This window comes from Panthera leo, chromosome E2 (genome assembly GCF_018350215.1).
Source record: "Panthera leo isolate Ple1 chromosome E2, P.leo_Ple1_pat1.1, whole genome shotgun sequence".
Taxonomy (NCBI): Eukaryota; Metazoa; Chordata; class Mammalia; order Carnivora; family Felidae; genus Panthera; species Panthera leo.
The window spans coordinates 48037239-48056879 of NC_056693.1; the positions used below are offsets into that span (position 1 = coordinate 48037239).

Consider the following 19641-nt stretch of genomic DNA (forward strand, 5'->3'; position numbering starts at 1 on the left):
AATACAGTTTTATTACACATGTATGTATCCTTAAACAAAGTGCTTTTAGTTTATTAATTTACGAAAACTTTTAAGCACCTACCATGACCAGGCATTTTTCTAGCACTGAGGATAGCATAGCATAGTAAACAAAACAAATATACTTGATCCCAAAACTTGGAAAGTTTCTTTTATGGGATTTTATTTTATCTTGAGTTTTATGAAAATGGCATCAGTAATGTAATTTTGTGCATTTTGCTTTTTTCATCCAGTATCGTGTTTCTAAGAATAGTGCACATTGTCACATGTAGCTATAGTTCATTTATTTTCATTATCAAATAATATCCCTTCTATAACTATATTGAAAGCAATTTTTCTTTTTCCTGTCAAAGCATTTGGGATTTTTTCTCGCTAAAATTTGCTGTTAGAAACAATCCTGCTACAAATATTCTTGTACCTGCCTCCTGATGTACAAATGGAAGCATTTTTCTTAGGGAATTTTCCTAGGAGTGAAATTTCTGGGTCATGGACTATGCAGATGTTCAATTTGATAAGAGCGCTAAAACGTTTTTCACAGTGTTTTTTCCCCATTGGTATTCCCAACAGATGTAAACATACTCTCACTGAAATTTAGTAAATTTTGTTAATATGTGTTTTAAAAATTTTTTATTATAATCCTAGTTTCATTTCCCTGGTCACTTATGAAGATTAGTACCTTTTACTGCATTTATTTGCCATTCATATTTCCTCTTTTATGAAATACCTGTTCACATACCCTACCTATTTTTTATTGGTTACTTGTCATTTTCTCATAGCTTCATAAGATGAATCTTGGGTGAGGGGTGTGAATAGAAAATGATCAGCATAAGAGGCCAGTGGGACTATCTAGTCCATTAAATCTCCAGAAGCAGGAGTCCATTGTAAATATTAACATTCCGGTCTTTCTGCTATGTAGGGTTTTATCAGTGCACATAAAGAGCAGGTATTGAAGGTTTACTACTTACCTGGAGTACCTGAGATCTTTCAAAGGAGTTTCCAGATACAGATTGCCCACCTGGACCCAGAAAACATCACTCTGCGTGGTGAGGGAATCTTTCCCCGAATCAGCCTCGATCTCCCCAGGAAACTTCAAGGTAATACTACCTACTATAGTATTTTTCCACTGGGGAACAAAAGGTACATTTTAGCTTTGCTTATTTGAAGGCTGATTGGTACTCACATGATTTGTTTGGTACTCACTAAGTTCCTGTGTCATTCCTCATTTCTTAAAAAACAAAAAAACAAAAAAACAAATTCTAGTTGAAATTGATTTGGTGACCTGTATTTAATGAGACAGGATGTGGTCCATAGAAGTCCCAAATTAAGACCCCTGGCCAATTTTGCCATCACTGAATTACATATAGAGAGATCAGAAAGTTGCACTTCCAGAGGCCTTTTCCTCCAGCACACATTTCTTCCAGCTATAATCTCTCCCTGAATTGTCCCTACCGTGGCACACTCACAGATGACTGCTGAGAGGCAAAGGCTGATCTTACTCCAAGGAGTAGCATTTGCAAAATATAAACTGTACACAAAGGCAACCAAGGTTCAGACCCCTTCCTTATTTTGGCATTACACAGTTTGTGGGCTAATTCAGACTTTAATTAGTTGTCTGCGCACATGCTTAGCCAAGGTTTTTCTGGTAATATCTGGTCCCTGGAGCCATCCCTCTGTATCAGAAGACTTCTATCTTGGCAAATCCCCAAGCTCAGCTGAGCAGCTCTCTTGGCCATGGACTCTCTGGCTCTTTCTTCCTGACATGGGATATAGAACAGAGCGTTAAGACAAAGGTCTCACTCTTCTTTGTAACTCCTTTGAGCTCCTTGAAATCTGCGTTCCACAGACAGCTTCAGACTAAGCCTTCACACTGAGCCTTTCCTCCACCCCTGATCCCCAAAGTCACTGGCTTACCTACTGATGATAATTATTTACATCCTAATTGCTCCCTGAAACTACAACACAAATATTAGTGAATCTAACACCATGTTACACTCTACCATCTAGGGTTCCAACCAGCCAGAAGTTAGTCCAGCTCTCAAAGTCTTTGCCACTTGGTTGAAAACCAGGGGCCCTGCTGGCAGTAGATATGTTTGGCCAGCAGAGGGCTTTCGAAGAATTGAGATCTGAATACTGTTAGTTCTGAATACTATCCGTTGGGTCTCCCGTGCTCCCGTTCATCACAAGTACAATGCTTCCTATGGCTCCATAGTAGGCACTTTATTTCTTTGCCTACCTCGTCCCTCTAGCATTCGAATTTGCACTGGCTTACTGGTGAACATGAGTGTCTGAAATCTTTCCCCTGATTGCCTGCATCCCTGATTTGGGGGACTGGAGCTTGTTTCGTTACAGTTAGAGTTGCAGATATAGTCCTTTGCTTACTGAGATTTAACAAAAATGAGAAGTCACTTAAAGGATGACCGGCCGTGTGGGTGTGTCCAGCACAGAGGGGGCTCCTAGGTCATGCAGCATTCAGTACTAGAGCCAGGAAAGCATCGAGGAAGCCGCGATCTGGTTGATCACCCAATGCATGACTTAGGATGTTGCTGCCATCAAGTTCTTGTGAACCAGCTGTTAGCTCCCTAAAGCATAATCTCATTAAACTCAGTGGGGTCTCTGCTACAAATTGAACTCAGTCACAAACTATGTCACCCTCTGAGGCAGAGAAAACATGACAGGTAAAGCACCAAAAAGTTCACTTCCCTTCTGACTTTATGGACCCTGAGCTGACAGTCTGTGTTTTAGGCATGATTCATATATTTTTAACCATCCTGATTTCTTTCTCCTTCCAATCCCACAGGAAATGAAAAGTATGAAACCTTCTTGAATCAGGCCAGAAAAAACCTAGAAAAAGAGTACAACAACTATGAGACACTTGACCACTTAGAGATAACTGAGGAATTGCCCGAGGATGAATCTTCTGAGGTAAGATTAGCTTCACCCTGCACAGAATGAATGTGGGAGGAGAATGGTAGGTACAAAGACCCAGGGGCAGGAAGGTCATGGTCTCTCTGAGGAACAGAAAGGAGAAGAAGCTATAACTAGAGCAAAGAAAGGGGAGAGGTAAGGAGCCCCCTAATGAACCTATTAAAGGGTTTTGAGCTTTATTCTGAGGGCAACAGCAAGTTAGTGAAGTGTTTCAAGTGGGGCCTGGGGTAATCAGAATTGCATCTTTAAAAAATCTCTCTGGCTGCCTTGTGAAGCCCTGAGAAGCTCTCAGGGGTTTGGGTTGTGGTCTCTCTGTGTGTGTGTGTGTGTGTGTGTGTGTGTGTGTGTGTGTGTGTGTGTGAAATAAGGATAGATGTGCTGAGATGTGCTCAGTTTTTAAAAGCTGATGGAGTAACTCTAGATGAGAGATGGCGGTGTTGTCAACAAGAGTGATAACACAGGAGGTGGAAAGAATCGAGTAGTTTCAAGAAATACTCCGGAGTTGGCATGGTCAGTGATTAGGGATTGGTTGGATGTGGGGGTGGGGCAGAGGTGACCCCTACCTCAAGTGTCTTGCTTGACGGACAAAGTAAGGAGGAGGAGAAGTGAGATGGGAAACTCAGGAGGAAGAGCAAGTTTGAGGGGAGAGGAGGAAGGGATCTGAGTTCCGATGGTTTGTTACTACATCTGAGATTTCTGAGCATCATCCAAGTGAGGTTCCCATGGGGAGCTGGCCCCATGGGCTAGAGAGCTGAGGAGAGAGGCTGGAGAAAGTGCTGTGAGTCACCAGATGGCCATTGTGATCACAGGGAATGGTGAGATTCCCTGGGAAGTGTACCGAGTAAGCAGGGTAGATTCAGAATAGAACCCTCTGGTCGCCAACAGCTAAGTGGGGGAGGGGGCAGCCAAAGAGATTCAGCATGGTGCCTCCAAGGTGGAAGCCAAGCCAACAGTTGGTCTCTTGAGGCAGAGCAGCCCATCCTGTAAATAAAGTCGGCCCTCCCCCAGTGGGAAGTGAAAGCAAAATCCCAAAATCCTCCTTTACCCCTCCCTGATATTCTTCTCTTAATAGTCCATTCTTGACCATTAAGCCTGCTTTCTCCCTGTGCTCATCTTTATTTTATTTTATTTTATTTTATTTTATTTTATTTTATTTTATTTTATTTTTTTATTTTATTTTATTTTACTTTATTTTATTTTATTTTTTTAATATATGAAATTTATTGTCAAATTGGTTTCCATACAACACCCAGTGCTCATCCCAAAAGATGCCCTCTACAATACCCATCATCCACCCTCCCCTCCCTCCCACCCCGCCATCAACCCTCAGTTTGTTCTCAGGTTTTAAGACTCTCTTTTGCTTTGGCTCTCTCCCACTATAACCTCTTTTTTTTTCCTTCCCCTCCCCCATGGGCTTCTGTTAAGTTTCTCAGGATCCACATAAGAGTGAAAACATATGGTATCTTTCTCTGTATGGCTTATTTCACTTAGCATAACACTCTCCAGTTCCATCCATGTTGCTACAAAGGGCCATATTTCATTCTTTCTCATTGCCACGTTGTACTCCATTGTGTGTATAAACCACAATTCCTTTATCCATTCATCAGTTGATGGACATTTAGGCTCTTTCCATAATTTGGCTATTGTTGAGAGTGCGATATAAACATTGGGGTACAAGTGCCCCTATGCATCAGTACTCCTGTATCCCTTGGGTAAATTCCTAGCAGTGCTACTGCTGGGTCATAGGGTAGGTCTATTTTTAATTTTTTGAGGAACCTCCACACTGTTTTCCAGAGCGGCTGCACCAGTTTGCATTCCCACCAACAGTGCAAGAGGGTTCCCGTTTCTCCACATCCCCGCCAGCATCTATAGTCTCCTGATTTGTTCATTTTGGCCACTCTGACTGGCGTGAGGTGATATCTGAGTGTGGTTTTGATTTGTATTTCCCTGATGAGGAGCAACGTTGAGCATCTTTTCATGTGCCTGTTGGCCATCTGGATGTCTTCTTTAGAGAAGTGTCTATTCATGTTTTCTGCCCATTTCTTCACGGGATTATTTGGTTTTTGGGTGTGGAGTTTGGTGAGCTCTTTATAGATTTTGGATACTAGCCCTTTGTCCGATATGTCATTTGCAAGTATCTTTTCCCATTCCGTGGGTTGCCTTTTAGTTTTGTTGATTGTTTCCTTTGCTGTGCAGAAGCTTTTTATCTTCATGAGGTCCCAATAGTTCATTTTGCTTTTAATTCCCTTGCCTTTGGAGATGTGTCAAGTAAGAAATAGCTGCGGCTAAGGTCAGAGAGGTTTCTCCCTGCTTTCTCCTCGAGGGTTTTGATGGTTTCCTGTCTCACATTCAGGTCCTTTATCCATTTTGAGTTTGTTTTTGTGAATGATGTAAGAAAGTGGTCTAGTTTCTTCCTTCTGCCTGTGGCTGTCCAGATCTCCCAGCACCATTTGTTAAAGAGACTGTCTTTTTTCCATTGGATATTCTTTCCTGGTTTATCAAAGATTATTTGGCCATACTTTTGTGGGTCTAATTCTGTGGTTTCTATTCTATTCCATTGGTCTATGTGTCTGTTTTTGTGCCAATACCATGCTGTCTTGATGATTACAACTTTGTAGTAGAGGCTAAAGTCTGGGATTGTGATGCCTCCCGCTTTGATCTTCTTCAAAATTACCTTGGCTATTCGGGGCCTTTTGTGGTTCCATACAAATTTTAGGATTGCTCGTTCTAGCTTTGAGAAGAATGCTGGTGCAATTTTGATTGGGATTGCATTGAATGTGTAGATAGCTTTGGGTAGTATTGACATTTTGACAATATTTATTCTTCAAATCCATGAGCATGGAATGTTTTTCTATTTCTTTATATCTTCTTCAATTTCCTTCTTAAGCTTTCTATAGTTTTCAGCATACAGATCTTTTACATCTTTGGTTAGGTTTATTCCTAGGTATTTTATGCTTCTTGGTGCAATTGTGAATGGGATCAGTTTCTTTATTTGTCTTTCTGTGGCTTCATTATTAGTGTATAAGAATGCAACTGATTTCTGTACATTAATTTTGTATTCTGTGACTTTGCTGAATTCATGTATCAGTTCTAGCAGACTTTTGATGGAGTCTGTCAGATTTTCCATGTGTAATATCATGTCATCTGCAAAAAGTGGAAGCTTAACTTCATCTTTGCCAATTTTGATGCTTTGATTTCCTTTTGTTGTCTGATTGCTGATGCTAGCACTTCCAACACTATGTTAAACAGCAGCGGTGAGAGTGGACATCCCTGTCGTGTTCCTGATCTCAAGGAAAAAGCTCTCAGTTTTTCCCCATTGAGGATGATGTTAGCTGTGGGCTTTTCATAAATGGCTTTTATGATGTTTAAGTATGTTCCTTCTACCCCGTTTTTCTCGAGGGTTTTTATTAAGAAAGTATGCTGAATTCTGTCAGATGCTTTTTCTGCATCGATTGACAGGATCATACCGTTCTTATCTTTTCTTTTATTAATGTGATGTATTACATTGATTGATTTGTGAATGTTGAACCAGCCCTGCAGCCCAGGAATGAATCCCACTTGATCATGGTGAATAATTCTCTTTATATGCCGTTGAATTCGATTTGCTAGTATCTTACCGAGAATTTTCGCATCCATATTCATCAGGGATATTGGCCTGTAGTTCTCTTTTTTTACTGAGTCTCTTTCTGGTTTAGGAATCAAAGTAATACTGGCTTCATAGAATGAGTCTGGAAGTTTTCCTTCCCTTTCTATTTTCTGGAATAGCTTGGGAAGGATAGGTATTATCTCTGCTTTAAATGTCTGGTAGAATTCCCCTGGGAAGCCATCTGGTCCTGGACTCTTATTTGTTGGGAGATTTTTCTTTTTTCTTTTTTTTTTTTAATTTTTTTTTTAACGTTTATTTATTTTTGAGACAGAGAGAGACAGAGCATGAACGGGGGAGGGTCAGAGACAGGGAGACACAGAATCTGAAACAGGCTCCAGGCTCTGAGCTGTCAGCACAGAGCCCGACGTGGGGCTCGAACTCACGGACCGTGAGATCATGACCTGAGCTGAAGTCGGCCGCTTAACCGACTGAGCCACCCAGGTGCCCCTGTTGGGAGATTTTTGATGACTGATTCAATTTCTTCGCTGGTTATGGGTCTGTTCAAGCTTTCTATTTCTTCCTGATTGAGTTTTGGAAGCGTGTGGGTGTTTAGGAATTTGTCCATTTCTTCCAGGTTGTCCAGTTTGTTGGCATGTAATTTTTCAGAGTATTCCCTGATAATTGCTTGTATCTCTGAGGGATTGATTGTAATCATTCCATTTTCATTCATGATTTTATCTATTTGGGTCATCTCCCTTTTCTTTTTGAGAAGCCTGGCTAGAGGTTTATCAATTTTGTTTATTTTTTCAAAAAATCAACTCTTGGTTTCATTGATATGCTCTACAGTTTTTTTAGATTCTATATTTATTTCTGCTCTGATCTTTATTATTTCTCTTCTTCTGCTGGGTTTGGGGTATCTTTGCTGTTCTGCTTCTATTTATTTTAGGTGTGCTGTTAGATTTTGTATTTGGGGTTTTTCTTGTTTCTTGAGATAGGCCTGGATTGCAATGTATTTTCCTCTCAGGACTGCTTTCGCTGCATCCCAAAGCATTTGGATTGTTGTATTTTCATTTTCATTTATTTCCATATATTTCTTAATTTCTTCTCTAATTGCCTGGTTGACCCATTCATTCTTTAGTAGGGTGTTCTTTAACCTCCATGCTTTTGGAGGTTTTCCAGACTTTTTCCTGTGGTTGATTTCAAGCTTCATAGCATTGTGGTCTGAAAGTATGCATGGTATGATCTCAATTCTTGTAAACTTATGAAGGGCTGTTTTGTGACCCAGTATGTGATCTATCTTGGAGAATGTTCCATGTGTACTCAAGAAGAAAGTATATTCTGTTGCTCTGGGATGCAGAGTTCTAAATATATCTGTCAAGTCCATCTGATCCAATGTATCATTCAGGGCCCTTGTTTCTTTATTGACCATGTGTCTAGATGATCTATCCATTGTTGTAAGTGGGGTATTAAAGTCCCCTGCAATTACCACATTCTTATCAATAAGGTTGCTTATGTTTGTGAGTAATTGTTTTATATATTTGGGGGCTCCTGTATTCGGCGCATAGACATTTATAATTGTTAGCTCTTCCTGATGGATAGACCCTGTGATTATTATATACTGCCCTTGTTCATCTCTTGTTACAGCCTTTAATTTAAAGTCTAGTTTGTCTGATATAAGTATGGCTACTCCAGCTTCCTTTTAACTTCCAGTAGCATGATAGATAGTTCTCCATCCCCTCACTTTCAATCTGAAGGTGTCCTCAGCTCTAAAAGGAGTCTCTTGTAGACAGAAAATAGATGGGTCTCATTTTTTTGTCCATTCTGACTCCCTATGTCTTTTGGTTGGAGCATTTAGTCCATTTACATTCAGTGTTATTATATAAAGATATGGGTTTAGAGTCATTGTGATGTCTGTAGGTTTCATGCTTGTAGCGATGTCTCTGGTACTTTGTCTCACAGGATCCCCCTTGGGATCTCTTGCAGGGCTGGTTTAGTGGTGATGAATTCCTTTGGTTTTTTGTTTGTTTGGGAAGACCTTAACTCTCCTTATATTCTGAATGACAGACTTGCTGGATAAAGGATTCTCAGCTGCATATTTTTTTCTGTTCATCACATTGAAGATTTCCTGCCATTCCTTTCTGGCCTGCCAAGTTTCAGTAGATAGATCCATCACTAGTCTTATCAGTCTCCCTTTTTATGTTAGAGCACGTTTATCCCTAGCTGCTTTCAGAATTTTCTCTTTATCCTTGTGTTTTGCCAGTTTCACTATGATATGTCATGCAGAAGATCGATTCAAGTTACGTCTGAAGGGAGTTCTCTGTGCCTCTTGGATTTCAATGCCTTTTTCTTTCCCCAGATCAGGGAAGTTCTCAGCTATTATTTCTTCAAGTACACCTTCAGCAACTTTCCCTCTCTCTTCCTCTTCTGGAATCCCAATTATGCATATATTATTGCATTTAATTGTGTCGCTTAGTTATCTAATTCTCCCCTCATACTCCTGGATTTTTTAATCTCTCTTTTTCTCAGCTTCCTCTTTTTCCATTATTTTATCTTCTAATTCACCTATTCTCTCCTCTGCCTCTTCAATCTGAGTTGTGGTTGCCTCCATTTTATTTTGAAGCTCGTTTATAGCATTTTTAGCTCCTCCTGACTGTTTGTTAGTCCCTTGATCTCTGTAGTAATAGATTCTCTGCTGTCCTCTATACTTTTTTCAAGCCCAGCGATTAATTTTATGACTATCATTTTAAATTCATTTTCTGTTACATTGCTTAAATCATTTTTGGTCAGTTCATTAGCTGTCGCTACTTCCTGGAGTTTCTTTTGAGGAGAATTCTTCTGTTTCGTCATTTTGTATAGTCCCTGGAGTGGCACGGAACTGCAGGGCTCTTCCCCTGTGCTGTCTGGAATAACTTGCATTGGTGGGCGGGGCCGCAGTCAGACTGGTGTGTACCTTATCTTCCCCTCTCCCAGGGGCAGGACTCACTGTGGAGTGGTGTGGCCCCTGTCTGGGCTACTTGCACACTGCCAGGCTTGTGGTGCTGCTTTGATGGGATCTGGCGTGTTAGCCGGGGTGGATCCACAGATGCACAGGGGCAGGAGGGGCAGGCTCAGCTTGCTTTGCCTTTGGTGGTCCGCTTCGGGAGGGGCCCTGTGGCACCAGGAGGGAGGCAGACCTTTCAGAGGGATGGATCCACAGAAGCACAGAGTTGGGTGTTTGCACAGTACAAGCAAGTTCCATGAGGGGAACTGGTTCCCTTTGGGATTTTGGCTGGGGGATGGGCGAGGGAGATGGCACTGGCGAGCACCTTTGTTCCCTGCCAAGCGAGCTCTGTCCTCTGGGCTCAACAACTCTCCCTCCTGTTGTCCTCTAGCCCTCCCGTTCTCGGAGCAGAGCTGTTGACTTATAACATTCCAGATGTTAAGTCCCACTGGCTGTCAGAACACACTCCATCTGGCCCCTCTGCTTTTGCAAGCCAGATTCAGGGGCTCTGTCTTGCCTGGTGGGCTGGCTGCCCCTCCACCGCCCCGGTCCCTCCAGCCAGTCCGTGTAGTGCGCACCACCTCTCTACCCTTACTACCCTCTTCCCTGGGCCTCTCTTCTATGCTTGGCTCCGCAGAGTCCATTCCGCTAGTCTTCTGGTGGTTTTCTGGGTTATTTAGGCAGATGTGGGTGGAATCTAAGTGGTCAGCAGGACGATGTGAGCCCAGCATCCACCTGTGCTGCCATCTTCCTCTGTTGAATCTGTACTTTTGTTATTTCAAGAATATTCTGTAAATGGAATTATACAATATGTAACCTTTTGAGACTGGCTTTTTAAAAAAATTTGTTTAATGTTTTTATTTATTTTTAAGACAGAGACAGAGCATGAGCAGGGGAGGAGCAGAAAGAGAGGGAGACACAGAATCTGAAGCAGGCTCTAGGCTCTGAGCTGTTAGCACAGAGCCCGATACGGGACTCGAACTCACGGACTGTGAGGTCATGACCTGAGCCCGAGTCAGATGCCCAACCGACTGAGCTACCCAGGCGCCCTAAGACTGGCTTTTTTTTCAATGAGCATAATGGCCTTGAAATCCATCAATATCAATAGTTCATTCCTTTTCATTGTTCATTAGTATTTCATGATATAGATGTACTAGTTTCTTTACCCCACCCAACACCCCTGTGAATATTTTAATACCACAACTATACTGTATATCTGTTTATGTACTGTGGCCTTTTGGAATGCCATAAATCATTGTAATATCTAAAATTTTTTCATTCTCCCCTCCATGAAGCAATTTTTTCCCTCTTAGAGGTGATTTGACCCCATTGAAAACGCATACTCTAGAAGAATTTGCTGACTTGGTTTTTTCTCTTGCTCCAGTTAAGTGCTCAGCTCCAGATGGAAGTAGAGCGACTTATAGTCCAAGGCTATTCCATAGAACATCAGAAAACAATTATCCCTGATTCCACAGATGACTTCAGCTACCGGAGTCGTCGCAGACTAGCCAAGTGAGTGTCCTTCCATGGTAGGCTTGTTTCAGAGGATAGCAGAGCAAACAGTGTTGCCCACTGGAATGCTGCCTGAATCAATTAATGGTTGATCATGTAGAAATGAAATCTACTTGCGTCTTGTATCTGTTATCTTCTAGCATCCAGCCAGCCAAGCAAGTCTCTGCCTCTGAAAGGCAGAAACCTCTGGCTTTGTTTAATGGATAGGCCTGGCTTCAGGTTCATGAGGGCCCACACTGAATGTGTTTTGGGAATGGCTGAAACAGCAGTGTGAACTTTGGGGGAGGGGGGAGTAATCTTGCTTCTATAGCCTCCTGTCTGGAGGGTGGTTGTTCTGTCCTCCAGTTCTGAGGTCAGAACTGTGCACAGGAGATAGAAGAGAATAGCATAGTCACTCTTTTGGAAAAGTGACTGGTAAAGAGAGCCTTGTTAACTGTTTCAGAGTCCAGCTGCCAGAGTATATCCTGGACTTTGGCTACATCATCCTTGGTGACATCCGAACACACATCATCAAGATCACCAACACCAGTCACTTCCCAGTGTCCTTCCATGCAGAAAAGCGCATCCTTCATGACACGGGTAACCAGACTGGGGAGACCCTTTCTTCTTGCACTTTGTCATTTCTAACAGGGTGCCCACGTGTACTGATCTTCTGGAGTAGTGTTCATGCTTCTTCTGGGATCAGCTGAAAGAATTCTTGGGCCGTTAATTGATTCTTTGAATGGTCATGGGTATTAATTGATACTTTGACCCCAGAAGGGCTCTATCTACTGCAGCTCTTGTTTGCCATTTCTCTTTCCCACAAAGAAATTTTGTTTATCTGGGTCCAGGTTTCAGTACTGAGTTAGATCGTGTAAAGAATCTGCCTTACTGTGAAACGGAAATATTCGAAGTGAAATTTGACCCACAAGGGGCCAGTCTCTCAGTTGGAAACAAAGAGGTCGTTCTACCCATCAAGGTAAGATGCACTGCTGGGCCCAGCTGATCCTCCCCAGCTACCAGCTCTGCTTGCCAGTTACCCCTAGGATGAATCAATTGCTATTTGAGAGCCGTGATTCTTCCCCCAACCCCATGCCACGTGGTAACAGCAATTTTATGCCCATTCTAGGTGGTTGGAGGGCCAACAGTTCACATCTGTCTCCAAGCCAAGGTGACCATTCCTGCGATGACACTGTCTTGTGAAAAGGTGCAGTTTGCCACAATTCAGTGTGGACAGTGCCTCGTGGAGACTATTCAGTTTTCCAATCATCTCCAAGTCCCTTGCGAATGGTTTTTCCTGAGCCATAAGCCAGTTAGCAAGGTAAATGGGTTGTAACCCACTGGTCCCCTTTTTCCCATCTCCATTTAATCCAGATATGGAATTCTGGGCCTTCACTTTCATTATTTCACTCTTCTTCCCAAGACGTGCAGTGACAACCATGGCTTCCTAAATACAATCCAGGCCCTTAGCCCAGCGTTCAAGGACTTACCAGGCCATGCTGTCTGATAGATGTGTCAGTCATCTTTGTAGTCCTGGTATCTACACCTTCCCTGACACCTGGAAGGGACTCAGTAAATGTAGGCTGGGTGAGTGGAGGATAGAATAAATTTGCTTTCCATAGAAGACGATCTAATTGTCTAATTATCTGTTAACCAGCTGGAGAAACACATGCCAAAGTACTTAAGACGGAAACTACGTGCTGAATTAAAGCCAAAGACACGAATCTTTGAGATCCAGCCCACTTCTGGGGTCTTGGATCCTGATGAGAGGTCCAACGTGCAAGTGAAATTCATGCCTAAAGAAGAGGTAAGCTTTGAAGAAATGTGGTTTCATTCGGAGTCTCTGGGTCTCTTTGAGCTTTACTCAAAGGCCACACTTGATTAGGCAGGACTCTAGGGAATTTTTGAGTGACCTTTGCCTCGCTATTGTGATAAAGACATCAAGTGCTTGTTTCATGTTGGAGCTGTGTGGCCTGGTAGTTAAGAACACCAGTTCCAGAATCAGATCTGTCTAGCACATTGACTTTTATCAGCAGACCTGGGTTAGTGGCCTTCTGCTTCTGTACTGAGAGATTTCATGGCTTTGAGTAAATTCCTTAGCCTCTCTAAACCTCAATTTGCTTATAGATAGAATGGAAAATAACAATATCCCATGCAAAAATCCTTATTGCAATTTTAAAATCCAGTAAGCTCCAGAAACTGGGGAGGTGGGGGAGGGGGGGTATTTCATAAATTTTAGGCCCAAACTCATTTGGTAGAAAAACCTAATCTGAACTGACAGGAGACTACTTAACCTTTATTTATTCCACTTAGTTTGCAGAGTCAAACATTGTAACTGCGGAAATACTAGTGTTTGGTTATAGGGGACCTGATTCGGGCCTTGCTGAGGACATTATGTAACATGGGGTCTATGCACAGCATTTACCTTTTTAAAAATCTGAATTTGAAATCATCTGGCCCCTAGGGTTTCAACTAAGACATTATCAACCTGCAATAGCTACTTCCTAGGGTCATTTTGAAGATTATATGAATTAATGTGAATAAAATACACAGCATACTTCTCTCTATGTAGTGTCTCAATAACTATTTGCTGTTACCAGCAGTAGTTGGGATACTTCCTGGTATCCCGGGCCTCACAAACTTTTTGTGTGTGTGTGTGTGAATGCCATTAACACAAAGCTACTCCAAGCAAAGCACACAGTAAAAATAAAGTCCGGGGCGCCAGGGTGGCTCAGTTGGTTAAGTGACTTCGGCTCAGGTCATGATCTCACAGTTCGTGAGTTTGAGCCAGTGTCAGGCTCTGTGCTGACAGCTCGGAGCCTGGAGCCTGTTTCGGATTCTGTGTCTCCGTCTCTCTCTGCCCCTCCCTTGCTCATTCTCTGTCTCTCAAAAATAAATAAACTTTAAAAAATTTAAAAAAATAATAAAAATTAAAATAAAATAAAATAAAATAAAATAAAATAAAATAAAATAAAATAAAATCCTAGAGCCAGAGAGGGTCTCAAGAGATTACACTGTAAAGACTTGTGCTCAAAGCCTAAGGCATCAGGGAGATGTCTTTCTCTACTTTAGTCTTATAAAAGAAAAAAACCCATGTGGGTTTTACAGAATACCTACAGTTAACTCCCATTTTCCTGGTAATGGAAATGCTTTGAAGAAATTTTTAAGAGTCTGTAGTGAGAAAGAAGAAAAGCAAATGACTTCATATCTGATTCTTTTTTAAAAAGCCCGTTTCTTGAATTATCAGAATCTCCCAACCCTTTCGACAGAAAAGAGAATTAATATGTTTGTCATTCTTAGAGAGTCTGAAGGGGTGTTACTGTCAGGGTTGTCAAGATTTTGGCTAGTTTATTAAATGAGAGACATATCAGTAAATAAATTAAAAAAAAAAAAAAAAGAAAGGTTTGTTCAGGTGGTTCCATATATGTTGAGTTGAAATTGGTCAAAGTTAATAGAATATCTCCACCAATTTAGAGGGGAATTTGTTGGCTGTATACAATTAATTGGTTAGCTTTGCAACGCATACAATCCACATCTATGTTTCCTTCAGCATCAGCAGCACAAGAGAAATCACTGATGTTATAATATATGTGCAGAACACTATGTTAGGAAACAAGGAAATGAATGAAATGTTTATTTTTATGGAAATATTTCCATAAAAAGCAATTAAAATATAGAAGTTTGGGTCAGAAGGTGCTAAGCCCATAACTGTTAGTTAGTCAATAATTCATTCTCTTACTGTCTCCGTCAATTGATATTTTCTGGGTGTGTATATATGTCCATACGCATTCCATCCATCTGATTTTCTCCCTTGAGCTAAGATAGTTAAGAGCTCTTCAAATCATGAAGCCACTCATGGCCTCCAAACCCAAGCCATGAACCCACCTGTATCAGAATGACCTGGGCATCTGGTTAAAAATGCAGAATTCCCAGCCTTACCCTGCCCCTGTCAAGTTGGGATATTTAAGGTTGGGGCCTGTGATTCCACATTTTTAGTAGGTCCCCCAGTAAAAACCAGATTAGAATAGTTGATATCACTATTCACTGTTATTCAGATTGTAATTATATCTGATAAACTGAATGCCCCAGCTGATTACTCCTGACCCACTGCTTAACTGTATTTTCAAATAACTTCTGTATATTAATTCAGATGTTCCAAGAAACATACTTGGAGACAAGGATTCAAGTGCAAACAGATTATTTGGAAAGTGTAGGAAACACTGATGGAGAAGTAGAAGGTGATCAGGGAAAGGCAGGCAGCTAATAAGGCATGTGAATGAGCCAGCTACCTTGGAGACTGGAACATAATCCTACTGGGAAACTCTGTGGAAATAGACAAAATGCATATTTCAGAATTATCTCTTCCCAGGAGCAAGGGACCTGGGGTATTTATGTGGTAGTTCCTGAGTCAATGTTTGAGAATTGCTCCTGGAAGGGATTAATCCCCAGCACTTCTGCTCCACCCTTCCCTGCCCATAGGCAGCAGGGCCCATGAAATGAGAGCCCAGGGGTGCAGACAGTGGCCCATCTGAACACACTGGAGGGTCTGAAGGATCTGAGTGCGGCATTCAGAGGGCCTTTTACGAGTGATGATGTGCTTTGTACAGTGCCTAGCATGCTAGAAACCTAGTATGAATGCAGTAATATAAATTACTCTCATGTAATTTTACATGAAAAGTTTTCTCTTTTTTTTTTTTTTTTTTTTTTTTTTTTACATTTATTTACTTTTGAGAAACAGAGTGTGAGCAGGGGAGGGGCAGAGAGAGAAGGAGACACAGAATCCGAAGCAGGCTCCGGGCTCTGAGCAAGCTGTCAACACAGAGCCTGACACAGGGCTTGAACCCACGAACCATGACCTGAGCCAAAGTCAGACGCTTAACAGACTGAGCCACCCAGGTGCCCCAAAAGTTTTCTCTCAATTTTGTCCCCACAGTGGCTTTCAGGTTTACAGAGCATATAACACAAAAAGTTAAGATGCTTGTTTTGTTTTTTATGATTTCCAGAAATTCTACAGCCAGACCCTGGTTTTCCAGATTGCCCAGAGTCCTCAAAAGCTTACACTGCTGGTAGAGGGGCAGGGTCTTGAGCCACGGTTGGAATTTAGTCCCTCTTTTCTGGAGCTGGGGCCACTGCTGCCTTATGCACCTGGAGACGAGGCTGAAGTGGTGGTAAAGAATCCCTGCAACTTTCCCATTGAGTTTTACTCCTTAGAATTTGACCAACAGTATCTCCTAGAAGAGAAGGTGAGCAGAGGCCAAAACCAAATTTCCTTTTCCTATCCCTGCTGGGTCCTACCATGTACCTGTGCTCTTCCCTCTGCATGGACAACTAACTTCCTCCTAACCTTTGCCTCTTCTTCACTTTAAGCCCTTCCTTGTCAATTTAAAGTCCACTTTGTAGCCTTTCCTGACCCTTGCTCTGAGCAGAATTTATTACTTCTTTGTGATCTCATTACACATTTTAAACAACTAATTGAAAAACTAATGCGTGCTAAAACTTTAATAGTAAAGAATGTATGCCGCTGTCATATTTGAAGTGAGTTTCTTGTAGACAGCATGTAACTGAATCTTTAAAAACAAAAATACACTCTGGCAGTCTCCATCCTTAATTAGTGTATTTAGACCATTTACATTTAATATAATTATGTTAGGGCTTGAATCTGCCACTTTTTTTTTCTGTTTGTTCAGGGCTACATATTTTCCAATTGTTCCTCCATGTACTTGTTTTAAACTTTTTTCTCACAGCAAAATTGAGAGGAAGTTACAGATATTTCCCATATGGCCCTTGCCCCACACACATACATACCTTCCTCCATTATCAACATCCCCTACTAGAGTGGTACATTTGTTACAATTGATGAACCTACATTGATACTTCATAATCACCCAAAATTCACAGTTTACATTGGGGGTCACTCTTGGTGTTGTACATTCCTTGGATTTGGACAAATGTATAATGACATGTATCCAGCATTATAGTATCATATAGAGTATTTTCACTGCCCTAAAAATCCTCTCTGCTCTGCCTATTCATCCCTCCCCACTCCCCACCTCCTGGCAACCACTGATCTTTTTACTATCTCCATAGTTTGGTCTTTTCCAGAGTGTCATATAGTTGCAATCATACAGTATACCTTTTCCGACTGGCTTCTTTAATTTAGTAATATGCACTTAAGTTCCCTCCATGGCTTGATAGCTCATTTCTTTTTAGTACTAAATAATATTCCGTTGTCTGGACATAACAGGTTATTTACCCATTCACCTACTGAGGGACATCTTGGTTGTTTCCATATCTGGGCAGTTATAAATAAAGCTGCCATAAACATCCACGTGCAGATTTTGTGTGGACATACATTTTTATCTCCTTTGGATAAGTACCAAGTAGCACAACTGCCAGACCGTATGGTAAGAGTACATTTAGTTTTATAAGAACTGCCAGACTGTCTTCCGAAGTGGTCGTACCATTTTGCACTCCCACCAGCAATAAGTGAAAGTTCCTGTTGCTCCTCATTCTCATCAGCATTGGATGTTGTCAGTGTTTTGGACTTTGGCCATTCTAATAAGTCTGTAGTGGTATCTCATTTCAATTTGCATTTCCCTGATGACATACAATGTGGAACATCTATTCATATGCTGATTTGCCATCTGTATATCTTCTTCAGTGAGGTGTCTGTTAAGGTCTTTGGCTCATTTTTTAATTGGGTGATTTGTTTTCTCATTGTTAAGTTTTAAGAGTTCTTTAAATATTTTGAATAACACAAGTTTATCAGATGCATCTTTTGCAAATATTTTCTCCCAGTCTGTAACTTGTCTTTTCACTCACTTGACATTGTCTTTTGCAGAGCAGAGGTTTTTAAATTTAAGGAAGTCCACCCTCTCAATTATTATTTTCATGGACCATGCCTTTGGTGTTGTATCTAAAATGTGATCACCACACCCTAGGTCACTCTTATATCACCTTCTAAGAGTTTTATAATTGTATGGTTTTCGTTTAGGCCTATGATCCATTTTAAGCTTTGTGAAAGATATTGGGTCTATCTAGATTTGGGTATTTTGTATGTGGGTGTCTGGGTCCAGCATTGTTAGTTGGAAAGTGTCTTTGTTCATTGTATTGCATTTGCTCCTTTGTCAAAAGTCAGTTGACTATATTTATTTGGGTCTACTTATGGGCTCTCTATTCTGTTCCATGTCATCTCTCCAGGTCCCTTTTTACTATCTCCATCCTGTTCTGCTACCTTGAGGCTGAGCTGTATGAACTGCTTAGTACCCCACTTTCTAGAAACTGCCTCTTAGTTCCCTACTGTGAGAAATTATGAAATGAGCCACTAATCTCTTTTTCTCTCTTCTCACCATCCTCTAATTTAAAATGATATTCTTGGGGCGCCTGGGTGGCTCAGTCGGTTAGGCGTCCGACTTCAGCTCAGGTCACGATCTCGCGATCTCGCGGTCCGTGAGTTCGAGCCCCACGTAGGGCTCTGGGCTGATGGCTCAGAGCCTGGAGCCTTCTTCCGATTCTGTGTCTCCCTCTCTCTCTGCTCCTCCCCCATTCATGCTCTGTCTCTCTCTCTGTCTCAAAAATAAATAAACGTTAAAAAAAATTAAAAAAAAAGATATTCTTTTAAATTAATGCCTGCTGGGTAATCATCTCATGTACACTCCCTCCATGTTTTGCTTTTTGTGGTGTATCTGTCGTGTCAGAGCTTATAATATTATGATGTCAGAACCTAATTTCTATCACTTAGTTTTAGTTCTATATTTAAATACATTCAATGTTCAACACCAGTCCTTGTGATGAAGCTTCTTCAGTAACCACTCTATTGTCTGAAGCTCATTCTCTAGTGGATTCCTCAGGTAGGGATCATGGGAACACTATTCCCTGAGTACACATACATTCATGACTATTTATCTGTGGCTTTTATGCTTGAAGGTAAGTTTGGTTGGATACCATATCCTTGGCTCACATTTTCTGCACTTGAATATCTTAAATGCATTGCTCCATTGTTTTCTCCTAAGGTTTTGCTGTTCATGAAGTCTGATGCTTTTTTGCTTATTAATTAGTTATCTATTGCTGCAAAACAAATTACCCCCAAGCTTAGCAACTTAAAACAATAAGTGTTTGTTATCTCATGTTGTCTGTGGGTCAGGAATTTGGGAATGGCTTAGCTAAGGTGGTTCTGCTTCCTCTGGACCCTCCCCCAACTCAGCCTTTAAATCTTCTGTCTTCTTTACATGTAATATTTATGCTCTACCCAATTTAGATTCTGCATCTCGAAGTTTTTCTCAGAAGGGGAATTTGTCTCTCTGGAAAGGAATCTTTTCATTAGGTATTCATGAAACGCTCAATGGCTCATGTTGGCACTGCATCCTCTGTTGTGGGCCAGGTTCAATGCAAAGCAGAGTCTGAGACTCCGAGACGTGTATGCAGATTTGGTAGGGAGCCGTCTCAGGAGCAACACCAGTGAAGAATAAGGCAAGCGGTGCCAGGCAGAGAGATGAGCTGTGATGAGATTACAGCAGAGACCTTAGCAGACCCCACAGGAAGCTCTACCGCTGGCTGTCTCTTTAGAATTGCCCCAGTTGAAGCAAGTTGTCCAGGCCCTTGTATGTCTCCATCACCCAGTCTTTGGAATATTCCTTCCTTT

The 19641-nt window shown here is 41.4% G+C and overlaps 1 protein-coding gene across 15 annotated transcripts in view; it reads left to right on the plus strand.

The window, feature by feature from the left end:
* HYDIN (HYDIN axonemal central pair apparatus protein) overlaps positions 1-19641 on the plus strand; it is a 443605-nt gene that overhangs the window by 313603 nt on the left and 110361 nt on the right. For 14 of the 15 annotated variants that reach the window (XR_006196932.1, XM_042917620.1, XM_042917622.1 and 11 more), the window contains 8 exons: positions 935-1112; positions 2816-2940; positions 10894-11021; positions 11464-11600; positions 11852-11979; positions 12130-12321; positions 12658-12807; positions 16004-16243. Coding sequence is in view for 14 of the 15 variants with exons in the window: in XM_042917620.1 (XP_042773554.1) it covers positions 935-1112; positions 2816-2940; positions 10894-11021; positions 11464-11600; positions 11852-11979; positions 12130-12321; positions 12658-12807; positions 16004-16243 (1278 nt within the window). In the remaining variant the exon portion in view is untranslated. The remainder of the gene's footprint in view (positions 1-934; positions 1113-2815; positions 2941-10893; positions 11022-11463; positions 11601-11851; positions 11980-12129; positions 12322-12657; positions 12808-16003; positions 16244-19641) is intronic. The other variant, XM_042917632.1, reaches the window with a different exon arrangement.